The following is a 12,605-nucleotide window of genomic DNA, read 5'->3' as shown; positions in this document are numbered from 1 at the left end:
ACAGACAAATGATTTTACTTTTAGGTAAGAAACAGCTATTTATTTAAGCAAGTAAGAACTCATCCACACCTCTGCTTGCCCCAGTATTTCTCCCCCGGAAAACCTGTTGTTTACCACAGAATTGGAGTGAACATCAATTTAGTTTTCTCCAGGTTGATGTTTGCTTCAATTCAGAACTAGAAAGCAGATTTTCCAGAGTAAAGCAGCGGGACAAAGGCAAAACTGCTCCGACACTTGCCTAGAACGCAAGGGACAAGTGAAAAACCACTCGAGCCCATGTTTTCTAGGCATGGGACAATCAGAAGTGTAGGTGAGCCCTAACAGTTCAAGCTCAGCAGCAGATTCATGGCTCAGGAGTCACAATTCAGAAGTTCAGGAGGAGGGCAAGAACTGGATGGAAGGGCCAAAGATGTCCCAACAGGTTTCCTGTCCCTCCCTTTCAATATCAAAATTGAAAGTGCATGGTTTGTTGGGGCACTTGGATCTGCTCCTATCTATGAAGGCAGAGTCTGATCCTAGGCAGCAACACTGCACTCTCCTGTTTAGGCTCATGTTGAGTCACTTCTGTCTCCTGTCCAGCCTCCTGGCTCGGCTGGTCAAAGCTCTCCCCAGCCTCCATTGAAGCACTCTACTCTGCAGGAAGATTGGTGGAGGGAGAGCCAGCATCCATGCTCCCTCTTCTAAAATGACTGAAGTTAATTTGGAAAGAGGGAATCCCCCTGTTCCTACCCAGGTCCGTCCATTTACCCCTCTGTGAATTTATTTTCCCTCCTCCTCTTCCTGTGTCAGTCACCAACCCAAGCCTAATCCCAACAGTGCTGCAAGGCTTGTGATGGCAAACAAGTTTATTGATTAACAAAACACACATTCTTTCCTCCCCCCCCCAAAGAAATTGCCTTGGCACCTGGACTCCTTTGATTGACTTCCGAAGATAGAGCAGACTTATTGGTCTCACAATTCCACACATGGCTTAGCCATTCAGGTGTGGTACGAAATAAGGGGGCCAGACAAAAGCAACAAAAGCAGAGTCGGAGGATGGAACCTGGGTCTTTTTACATGTAAAGCATGTGCTTTGCCACTGAGCAATGTGGTCACCCCAAATGCAAAGTGGGAATACTAGTGGTCGGTCTCCGGTAGGATGCTTGCATCTTCAGGGAACCTGCCCAACTGTCTGAAACTGTGGAAAGCCCCTGCCAGTCATTGTAGACAATGATGAAAAAGATAGACCAATGGTTTGATTCAGAATAATAATAATAATAATAATAATAATAATAATAATAATAATAATTTATTTATACCCCACCCATCTGGCTAGGTCCCCCCAGCCACTCTGGACGGCTTCCAACAAAACACTAAAATACAATAACCTATTAAACATTAAAAGCTTCCCTAAACACGGCTATAAGGCAACTTCCTCCCTTCCTCCATTAGAGGTCAGGATAGTGACTTGGTCATGACTACATAATGAGTTTGTGTCTGAAGCTCAGACATGTTGGGTGGTATCCAACTAACATGTCCCACCAGAGCAAGGATTTACACTTTCACAATAGAACTTTCCCCAACTCCCCCACAACTAAATCTGGACTGGGGTTCCCCCAATCCTCTGGTGCAGGAGAAGGAGAGGTGGGAAAGTTCTGTTGTGCAAGTGAAAATCTTGGCACTGATAGGACGCGTTAGTTGGATATAACCCAATGTGTGCTTCACCCCATTATGTATAATGCAAGAAAACATTGGGGCAGGCTTCACAGCTCTCCACATGAAGCACTCACTGAAGTGGGATTGTAGTGGGCAGAACGACATCACACAACACCACACCCACCACCCACACTACTGTTAATAAGGGAGCTTTTGGGAGCCACCACACACAGTTTGTGCCTGGGGTGAGGGTTGAACCTTTCTCTATCCTGCTTCCAAGCTGAACTTGTGAGCAGGTTTATCACGCTAAGGATCCTATGAAGGATCAGCCTCTTGAAAGTTCAAAGCAAATCAGAAAGTTTCAGATTCACTCACATATATTATCTGTGGAAATATTTGCAGACAATGTGCTCTTTTTGGTCTTATCTGGCTGGAGCAGAAGGCCATGCCAGTTGCCAAGGAAGATGTCACCAAGTGAAAACACACTTGCTAATGAGATAAAAAAGGAAGAGAGACTGGCTTTCCGAATCTTCAGATATCCGAATTCTGGCGATCAACCACACAACATGCAGTATTTCAGTCTCCAAATTTAAAGCTGTTGGACTCCAGAGTTTAATTTTCGAGTGAAGTGCTCCCGGCTGTTCTGATCTGGCCGCAGCAGAATAATATAACACTTGGGGAAGAAGATGCAGCCTAGTAACCCAGCGCTGGAGGCCAAAATAGAGAAGATCTCCACAGCCACCATATATTTCCCTTTGGTGCTCAGGTAGCTTGGGATGAAGGACGCCCAGACGCTGCAGAAAACCAGCATACTGAAGGTGATGAACTTGGCTTCATTGAAGCTGTCAGGCAGCTTCCTGGCCAGGAAGGCAACCGTGAAGCTCACCAAAGCCATGAGACCCATGTAAGCTAGGATGCAGTAGAAGGCAGTGACAGAGCCCTCGTTGCACTCAAGGATAATGTACCCAGGCTCCGAGCGGGTGTCAAAATCTGGGAATGGGGGAGAGGTTCCCAGCCAGACCACACAGATCCCAGCCTGGATGAGAGAACAGAACAGCACAAAGCCATGGGCAGCTCTGGGTCTCAGCCATTTCCGCATTCTGTTCCCCGGCTTTGTGGCATTGAAGGCCAGAACTACAGTGATGGTTTTGGCCAAGACCGTAGCAAGAGAGACTGAGAAAATGAGGCCAAAGGCTGTCTGCCGGAGAAGGCAAGTCTCCATCCTTGGCCGGCCAATGAAGAGCAAGGAGCAGAGGAAGCAGAGCATTAGAGAGGAGAGGAGGATGTAGCTGAGATCTCGGTTGTTGGCTTTGACTATGGGAGAGTCACGGTGTTTAATAAAGGTTCTGAGCAAAAATATAGCCAAGAGGGAGAAAGAAAGAGCAGAGGAAGCTAAAGCAATCCCCAGGGGCTCGTCATAGGACAGGAAACTTGGGTTTTTGGGAACACACTTGTTTCTGGCTTCATTTGGATAGTAGTCCTCTTTGCATGTCTCACAGCGGTCCATATCTGGAAAACACAAATTGGATCTCACTATTGACCACATAGACCCATGCATCCATCTTATTGATCTGATGAGTTGCGCTATAGCTTGGTCCCCCCAGAAGCCCAGTGCTGCTAAATAGCATGTGTAACTTTAGATGAATACAAATATAAAGCTAAAACTGACCTATCTACCTTATCTTTCCTAAGCTAGGTGAAACAGAAAAGACTTGATCTAAGTTTTGGCTGGTCTCCAAGGGAAAAATATTATGCACTTTGGTTCGCTGACCAGGAGTCACTGGTATCCTAATGTGGTTCATAGATGGTAAATTTAAGTGGTTCTCTTAGCTGATCTTACTGCCAGATGCTGTATGCCTCTGAATAATAGTCACTGGGGATCACAATCGGGGAGTATTCTTTCGTACTCTGGTCCTGTTTATGGGATTCTCATAGGGCATTTTGTTAACTGTGAGGATGGGATGCTGATCTAGCAGGACTCTTCTTATGTTCTCATGACTTCGCTCATGCAAGTACAAATCTGCATACCCCCCTATCTCTAGCCAACAACATGCAAGTACAAATCCACATACCCCTGTCCCATCCTATCTCTGGCCAACAACAGAGGGCACAATAGGAAAAGTCTTACAAGGCGAAGGTGATCCAAAACTGTACTGTTTTTAATTCCTGTTTTTCTTGCTCTTAAATAATAAGTTACTGTAGCTATTATAACATTAAAGCATTCAGCTTTGGGGCAACCAACAGTTTTGCTGCTGCAATCATATTTATGTTCATTTTTATTTACAGTGCAGTATAGTTTAACAACCGCAACAACTGTGTAGTATAGGTTAACAACGACAAATATAATAGTATCACATATTGAAATTTTATTCATAATAATTTAACAATCATTTCTCATTTGGCCGGTGAATAGAACGCCAGTTTGATAGCCTTCCTTGACCCTACCCCCTTGGTTCAAAGCTGCCTTAGCAAATTAAGCAGCTCATCTATAGTTATTGAATCAAATACACATTCAGTTTACACCCCCTTAAAAGACAAAAGATACTGCTCATTCTTAAAACACTGGAATCTGATTTGGCTGAAATAAAGAAATGGGTTAGTGACTTACTAGACTCCAGCCCATCAGTGCTGTGCACAGGTGGTTTATGCTGGGAACTATTTTCTCCTGAGTTTGATCTAAGATTAAAAATGTGAATTTCAAAAGAAAAAGCAGAACACACAGAGAACACAAACATAAACTATGTATGTTTGTATAGTCAAGCAATGCTTTGGCCACATTCTTACCAATTTGGTTGGAGATCTGGCCAGGTAGGCACCGGACACATTTGAAGCAGCAGCTGGGCCTTCCCTTTTCGGCCACTTTTCTAAATCCAGGGAGGCAGCTCTCACTGCAGATGGAGTGCGGATGCTAAAGAAGTGCAGGAGGAAATGCGTTTTTTAAAGTGGCTGTTTTTCACACTACAGCATTCAATCACATATTGGCAGATTCAGGTTGTGCCCTTATTGTTGATTTGGCACACTTGCCCACTTCCCCAAAAGATTGGGCACTGCGTTAAGGAAAATGACAGGGCAATGAACAACCTGAATTTACACTATTTTAATTGTACAACCTGAATGTGAATTCTCCAGCAATTTAGTGTGAATTTATCTTAATATGCACATCTTTTTATGTGATTTCCCCTAACAATGTGTTTTTGTATGTTTTTTTTCACTAATATATGCTTTTTTAAAAAAACACTTTAATGTATGCATTTCTATAGACATTACTTGGCTGGAGAACTGCAATGCAAAATTCAGAGAAATGCAGATCTTGGGAGAAGGCTGTGTTTCAGTTCACATATTGTTTTGGAAAGTGTGAATTAGGCAGGTTTCCCTTTAAATGCAAACTGAATCTAATTTCTCCCCAATTTCCAGGAAGGACAGAGTTATGTTTCTCATGTGCTGTGCCTTGAGTCTCCTTAACTAACCAGCTGACTGCCTTCAGCTGTTGCAGAAGATGATGTCCTTGACGCGCAACGTAAATTAATAATGCAGAGTTTTAAAGAATAAAAGCTTTACTGAATTAAAATAAACTTCTTCATAAACAACATGGTTCCAAACAGTTTGACTGAGATTGCACACTGACTTTGCTCACAGCTTAGGCAGACAGACGCTCACTGAAATCTTACAGAGAGCACAAAGTGAAACTGGCTACTACGTCACATGTCAGAATGACTCAACAGTTAGCAGTTAGGCCTAAATAAATTTAGTAGGCCCAAATGACTGTGCAGTCCTAGCACTTCCCAGCCTGCTTTGCTGCTTCTGCTCTCATGTGTCTTTGTCACATGACAGTCCTGTCACTCGTGTTAACATAAGGTTTATTCTGGTCAACATTTGTACATGGAATGGTTCATGTGTGTCTTGTCCTTCACCTCAGGTAGAAAATTGTCTTCAGACCTGTTATGTATGCAGACATTGTAGGTCAAAGCCAGGCTGTATGCATGCAAAGCAGGCCTACGCCTTCCGGCCTCCGGGAACTCACCTCATCTGTATAAGACCTAGGATTAAAAAAAAACAACCCTCCAATGACATTGTTAGTAACTACGGTTTTCATGATTATTTGAGGGAAACAATAACTGTCTGAAGTAGTATGATACTGTTTATGGGGCCTTGATCCAGCCCCATAAACCACCCACCATACCTCACTTGGGTGGAGCACTCAGAGCAGAGTCTTTCTTGAGTCTCACCTGCCCTAATTGTTCCTTCCAGACAACCTTAGCGTCGTCAAAGAAGAAGTCTTGGCCATGGTGCTTCACTCCTCCAACTTTCACACTAACCAGGGAGCTGTTAGGGAGCACGATCCAATTTAAAATATCATAAGCAGCTGTGGAGTCTCCATTCTCATCAAAATAAACCTCCTCTCCAGCACTGTTATTGAATCGGACCTTCTTCAGAAACGTGTGGAGCTGAGGACAGAGATTGCAAGGGAGGGAGAAATCTCTCTTCATTAAAGTATGATTTAATAATTATGACTGCCAACTGATAGAATAACTTACTTAAATAAGCATACTGTCCCACATTTAGCTGGTTGATTCATCGCGTTTCAATTAATATGCATATTGTAAGATGTGACTCTGGTGCATGTTTGGGTGTTTCCATGTTAGTGGCTAGAAACCCAGAAAGGGAATCTTCCTCTGCTGTGTTTCAAACTGCAGAACAATGCTCTGATTTCATTTATACATGTCATCCATGATATATTTGAAACCATATGGTGCCTTCAGCTGATACTATAATCTATTCAAATCTATGGGTGGGACAGGGCCCACTGACAGTGTCAGAAAGGGAGATTGCAGCCAATCAGCCCTGAGGAATCAGGTGATCTGCAGAGCCAATGGAGTCCCTCTTGGTCTCATTTAAAGACCTCTCCTCAGAGTGGCTACCCTGTTTCAACCATTTTTTCCCCTCTTACCTACCAGCTTTGGAATCTGAAACCCATATTACACTATGTCAGGTGCCTCTGGCCTTGGGATCCTTGTCTGTATATTCCATAACCTGAAACCACAGACCTGTGTGGACCATCCTGTTTGCCTCTGATACCACTGGGCCCTGACAAATCATGTGGGGACACCATACGCAATGATGAGGCTATCAAACCATCTCTGGCATTTTTGAAAACTCTCCTCTGTTTCAGATACATTATTTGTGTCATAATACCTGCCATGGGGGTAGTAGGCCTTTTCTCCTCCTCCTCCCTCCTTCTCCAGTATTATGATATCTCATTTCCATCAGTGCATGGGCTACTGCATAGACCACATTGTAAATGTTATAGCTCTGCCACACGGTGTACATATCAAAATCTGAAACAGGCAGGCTGTCCAGTCGTTCCCTTTCAGTGCATTTTCTTTTACCATAAATTGGGATTGAGTAGGGAGGAGGCATCACACAGTCAAAGGCAAAACCCCAGAAATGCTTCATGAAAATATCATTTGGATATTTTTTAGGGTTCACAGACCGAAGGAAGTCTCGAAATTGAGGGATTTCCGCCTTATGAACTGCAAAGGACAAGGCACCCTGGAATGGGTCTGAGTCTGGTTTGTCTGGCCGGGGACCTACAGTAAAATCCCACTGGGCTGTGATGATCCAGATCTTGCCTCTCGTTCGGAGATTTCGGCTCAGAACTTGTAAATGAAAGAAGTGACTGGTGCTGCCGTAAAATAAAGTCACATTGGCCGAGGACTTTGTGAGGGCATCTTCCATCTTATGAATGGTTTTCATAGCCAGGTTCTTCATGTTGTACATCTTTAAGATGAATTCAGCGCAAACTCCATTTTTCTGCATTTCACCTTCCATGGCCTGGAGGAACTTCTCGCCATTATCATCACCTGTAAAAACTACTCCAATCCACGTCCAGCGGAAGTAAAGGATCAGCTTGATGATCCCTGTGAACTGAGCCAAGTCACTGGGGACTGTCCGATACAGAAAAGGAAACTGGACCTTATCACTCAGGATGGGATCAGACGAGCCATAACAGATCTAAGGAGAAAAGGGCTGTTATTTCTTACTGGTTTATATTATGTGTTTTTTGAAGGAATAGAACCTTCAAACATTTTGTGTGCCACAGACTGGTTGGACACAGATGATTGGTGAGAGAAACCAACTGGGGTCTCCCAAGGGATGAAGGCTGTGGATTGGTGGTAGATGGTAATGAGTGGTCAGAGGTAGAAGAGGGAGAAGACTGGGAAGAGAAGGTGCTGAAAGCAGAAGAGGTAACAAGGCTTAGTGAGCAGGGGGAATCTGTGGCAGAGAGAAATCCAGAATCAGGGGCAGAAATTGAAGCAGGAGAAGAGAGAGGCCAAGAGGCAGAGATGAGTCTGGCTGGTGAAGGGGCTTGGGCGTCTCCCTCTCCTGCTGCAATGAGCTCCCCGCTCCACTCATGTCTCAGAACCAGGAGAGGCATGAAGAGAGCAGATGAGAAGTTAGTTTCATGTAGATGCAGTCTCATATTGCTTTGTGAAAACCCTGGAGAAGAGAGGACTTTTGGGGAGGCGGGGACCTTTAGTTTCAGAAACTGCTTCATGGGGAGCAAGATCTGCAGGAGTTGAGTTGCTGTGACACTCCTGTGCAGATCCTCTTTTGCTAATCAAGAGTTCCAACTTTCTTGGTGTGATTTACAGCTGCTGTCTCCTGTCACTGTGTTCAATTTTATGGTTGTATTATGGTGGCTTTTAACCTAGGGACCTGCCAATTAACCTAAAATATAAATGTACAGTGGTGCCTCGCAAGACGAAATTAATTCGTTACGCGAGTCTCTTCATTTAGCGTTTTTTTCGTCTTGCGAAGCAACCCTATTAGCGGATTAGCGCTATTAGCGGTTTAGCGGCTATTAGCGGCTATTAAAGGCTTAAGGGATTAGCGGATTAGCTGCTAAAAGGCTATTAGCGGTTTAGCGGCTTAGAAAAAGGGGGTGGGGAGCGAAAAAAAATCTCAAGACTCGCAAGACATTTTCATCTTGCGAAGCAAGCCCATAGGGAAATTCGTCCTGCGAAGCGCATCGAAAAACGGAAAACCCTTTCGTCTAGCGGGTTTTCCGTCTTGCGAGGCATTCGTCTTACGGGGTACCACTGTACTTAGGAATGTGCTCTCCTCCTCTTCCTTTCAATTGATTTAAAGGTTGAAAGTGTGAGGTAAATTAGCCTCTTACAACCAACATGTTTCACTCTAATGTGTGAAGGGGTTAAGACCATAGAGTAAGCTGTCCTGTGAAGGTTACCAAATTCTTTGTTCTCTTACTTCTACTGTGTGAACCCTACCAGTAATGAGGTCTAGTCTAATCACCCCACCACTCCTCCCAGTATTGGGCCAGTTTAAAGTTCAGAATGTTCAAGGGCTGTTTGGTGGAGGCAGGCAGAAAAAATAAAATAAAGAAATTCACTTGGTGACTGTGATGACGTTAATAAGAAGGAGAGCTTGGTTTGCCTCCCTTCCTTCTCACTGTGCAGGCTACAACATGTGACATCAGTTTAATGTAGCCTGCCCTGGGATTGCCTATTGAAGGAGAGTAGGCTGCAAATAGTTTAAGTACCTGTAAATAGATAAACATTTCTTGAAAATGCAAGTTTTTACATGCACATCATTGACATGTAAAAAAGAACACATAATTTACATTATGTCATTTGGTCATAGATGTCCTGTTTGCTCGCTCCAGTATTTTGAAGTCACAGATGGTGTCAGGTACAGCAACAGAGCACAGGGCCAAACTCACCTGAGGTACCTTGGAGCTCCGCAACATGTTGCTCATCTCAGTGGTCGACTCGGATGTCAGAGCCCCAATGACGGCTGCCAGCTTGCTCTGCCCATGGCAATGATAGTTGGGGACTGTTTTATCCTTGGGACTTTTGCTGACCAGGCTGTCATAAGATGGCCTCCCGTAGGAGTAATAAAGATCATATGCGCTGGGAGGCAGGGGGAGCACGGAAGGAGTCCAGTTCCTCTCAGATAAAATGCTGACAGTGGCCTCATTGTTTTTTCTCATGTTGTGACCATCCTCATAGAGCTGGAATCCCAAGGAGACATTGGGAAAGAGATGAAAGTCCTTGTTGAGCTCTTCCACTGCAAACACAAAAGCCAGGACTTGCTGGTAGTTCTTCCTGAGTTCGCTGCAGTGGGACAGTGAATCTCAGTAACTCTATTGTGAACTGCCCTGGAAATATTCAGTTAAAAATACACTAGACAGACAGACAGTACTCAGAAGGGCATGGAGATGATTATGCTGCCCATTGGAAATAATGGAAACTGTAGGTTTGTCCAACGTTAGCGTTCTAGATAATGAACTACTCCCCCCCCCAACTTGTTGAGCCTTTTTTGGGAACGTCTCCTCTCCCCACCAAGAAAAAAAAAGTATTGGGCCTCTTGGGGGCTTTTTAATGGATTTCTTAAAATTTAAAAATACTCCCCCCCCTCGCCATACATCCTGGACATTTTGCCGATTCAAAAAAATCCACCTGGACGCCATTTTGAGGACCAATTCCTGAACGTTTCCAGGAAAATCTGGATGTATGGCAGCCCTAACTAATCCTACCATCCCTGGTAACTCCACAAGGCAGCTTAGTCTGATGGTAGCTGGGAGCCGAACAATATGTTGGGTATCCACATTCTAGCCCCTGAAGGAAAATAAGCAGCAGCACAGGTGTTGTGAAGGTACCACACTCTGATTGTGTTGTTGCATGCCACCTCAATCCCCACCCGCAAGATTCCAGGGGTTGTAGGAGCACTTACCAGGGTCTCTGTTCCCTGTGGTGTCTTTATGATATGGGCCAGTGATGACCCATCAAGGAAACCATCAGAGGGCAAGACTGCCAGGCAAGGGGGAGCGGGGTGTCATCTTTGCTGGGTGTTAGTGGGCAGAGGCAAAGGGCAGCTTTAGGGTTTCAACACTGAATGATTAGGCTGGAGGGAGGCCTTTGGAGACGGTTAGCAGTGAGAAGGAGAGGAAGGAGCAGAGCTCCATGTGAGCTGGGAATGACAGGCTGAAACTAAGAGACACCAGGGATGGCTTTTTGCTATTCTTTGCATCCAGTGCTGTCCTGAAGGCAGAATGAGACCCTCCCCAATCCCTCCCTTTTGGTGCAGGTTGTATAAATGCATAAATATGCATTAAAATATGCACAAATAAATAGGCATAAATCAAACCATTTGTCCCCTGCTAACGGCCCATCCATCCAGCTCTGCCAAGCTGGCTTGGTTCCATATAACTAAATCTAGGAGGGTTCTGAATTTGGCAAAGTTTCATTAAAACTTGATTAATTTTTAACTTTTACTAAATCATGTAATTATGGGGAGTCTGCACACACACACCCAATTTGTAAAAGTATGTATGCAAAGATGTATGGAAGGAAGGAAGGAAGGAAGGAAGGGAATATGGCAACTATTCATTTGTTAGCCAAATTGCTGGTTAATAGCACAGGCTGGCAAGCAGATGTTTTGTGAATGGGAACTAATGGTATGGGGATGGTCTTTTGATAGCTGGGAATCTCTTTGCCGTTTTCAAATGAAATGCTGACCAGTACTTGAAGGAGGGCAACACCCCTCTAGGTAAAGGAAGAGGGCAGGGACAAGCAAATGTACATGGGGGTGTGAGAGAAACAGCAGGAGACTATTTCTGCTTTCGGAACAGGGCGAGAGAGGGAATATACAATGAGAGCCAACTACACAAGACACCAATTAGTGTTTCAAGAAGTAAATTGTAAAAAAAGGAAATAATTTGGAAGGAAGTATTCTAAGTTCTGTTTTACGCAGCATCAATCCTGGTAATGACAGACCATCTCCTGTCTTTACAGAGCATTTATTCCAATTTGTATGTGAGGAGTTTATACAACAATAAGAAGGAAAGAGGAGCCTGCAAGCTGGACAAGAGCACAACAGCACTCTGTTGCACACCTGCAGTCCCAAGCGACTGTTTTGCAGAGACACAATGCCTCTTACAGGGGAGGTGGAACATAGCCAGGAATGAGCATTCATGTTCTGAACTGATCCTGATTTGCTCACTTTTATATCTTGCTGCTAATCATTCATTCATCCCACACCTTTCAGGGCATTTCCCCATAACTTTCCTAATCACAAAAAAATACATTAAAAAGTGGATTTGTTGCCCTTTGGCAACAGAGTGCTTTATTCCAACTGCGCAAACCTAAATATTTCTCCTGCAAAATACTGGCAGAGTGGAGGCAACCCAGCTCCTTGCATTTTGGCTCTGGTGCATTGCTTTGTTAGAATTTTGGTGGATTATTGCTATTATTATTGTTGTTGTTATTACTTATTAAATTTCTATACCACCCTTCATCCAGAATCACACGGCAGTTTACAATATAAAAGCAAAACATAAAAATAAAAAATTACATACATACCATAGTAACATACACACAAAAATACCTCCACACCCACAAATTAAAATGCTATAGATTGTTTCATTAGCCAGAGGTCTGGGAGAAGAGAAATGTTTTGCCTGGCACCTAAAGATCTGTAACAGAGGCCAGGTGAGCTTATGAATGCAAAGTAATGATATTCTTACAAAACCTACTTGCTCCTGAATATATGCTGTCACTCAAGAAAGCAAATGCTTGATTCTACACCAGTTCTGATCTGATCTGAAATAACATCATAGACCTGAGTCAGGCTACACAGAGATAAAACTCAGATGATACATTCTGGTTTCCTGAAACAGTGTTAAATACTTACTGAACGACCTTTGCAAATGAAAAAGGCTGTGGAACACTTTGGAATTTTACTTTTTCATTGTCTAAAATATTCTGGGATAATATACCCCCAATGATATGGTCCCCGTCTTTAGAGTAGCCTTCAGTATAGCTTTTCTTAGGAGTACACAGGGTTTCCCCATCCGTAGCCACAGCAGTGGGGAAAAGCAGCGTGATAAGGATCAGAGACAGCATAAGGGCAGCCGCTCTATTCTGAGCCCTAGAGTGGGTCTACAGTGA

General features: G+C 43.9%; 2 protein-coding genes across 3 annotated transcripts in view; one reads left to right on the top strand and one right to left on the bottom strand.

The window, feature by feature from the left end:
- Positions 1-5,496: 5,496 nt before the first annotated feature.
- Positions 5,497-12,605, top strand: part of LOC310684595 (gilatoxin-like) — a 28,369-nt gene continuing 21,260 nt past the window's right edge. Inside the window, exon 1 of one of the 2 annotated variants that reach the window (XM_083455967.1) lies at positions 5,497-5,551. In XM_083455967.1, the coding sequence (XP_083312093.1) occupies positions 5,515-5,551 (37 nt within the window). In that variant the 5' untranslated portion in view covers positions 5,497-5,514. The remainder of the gene's footprint in view (positions 5,552-12,605) is intronic. The other variant, XM_083455973.1, reaches the window with a different exon arrangement.
- Positions 6,775-9,706, bottom strand: LOC310684516 (vomeronasal type-2 receptor 26-like). Its single transcript, XM_083455787.1, has 2 exons — positions 9,377-9,706; positions 6,775-7,647 (listed from the first exon to the last, which is right to left on the bottom strand). The coding sequence occupies exons 1-2, from the start codon at positions 9,644-9,646 to the stop codon at positions 6,820-6,822; spliced, it is 1,098 nt and encodes a 365-aa protein (XP_083311913.1). The 5' UTR covers positions 9,647-9,706; the 3' UTR covers positions 6,775-6,819.

Source organism: Podarcis tiliguerta, assembly GCF_965153285.1.
Source record: "Podarcis tiliguerta genome assembly, chromosome: 8".
In the NCBI taxonomy this organism is placed as follows: domain Eukaryota; kingdom Metazoa; phylum Chordata; class Lepidosauria; order Squamata; family Lacertidae; genus Podarcis; species Podarcis tiliguerta.
Note: the sequence above shows the minus strand (reverse complement) of the source record. Positions and strands in the feature narration are given on the sequence as shown.

Bases quoted from the DNA above. Each gene is read 5' to 3' on its own strand.
- LOC310684516 (XM_083455787.1), bottom strand. From the start codon at position 9,646: ATGAGAAAAAACAATGAGGCCACTGTCAGCATTTTATCTGAGAGGAAC. The intron at 7,648-9,376 runs GTGAGTTTGGCC...TTTTCTCCTTAG, and splicing joins GGAGCTCCAAGGTACCTCAG to ATCTGTTATGGCTCGTCTGA.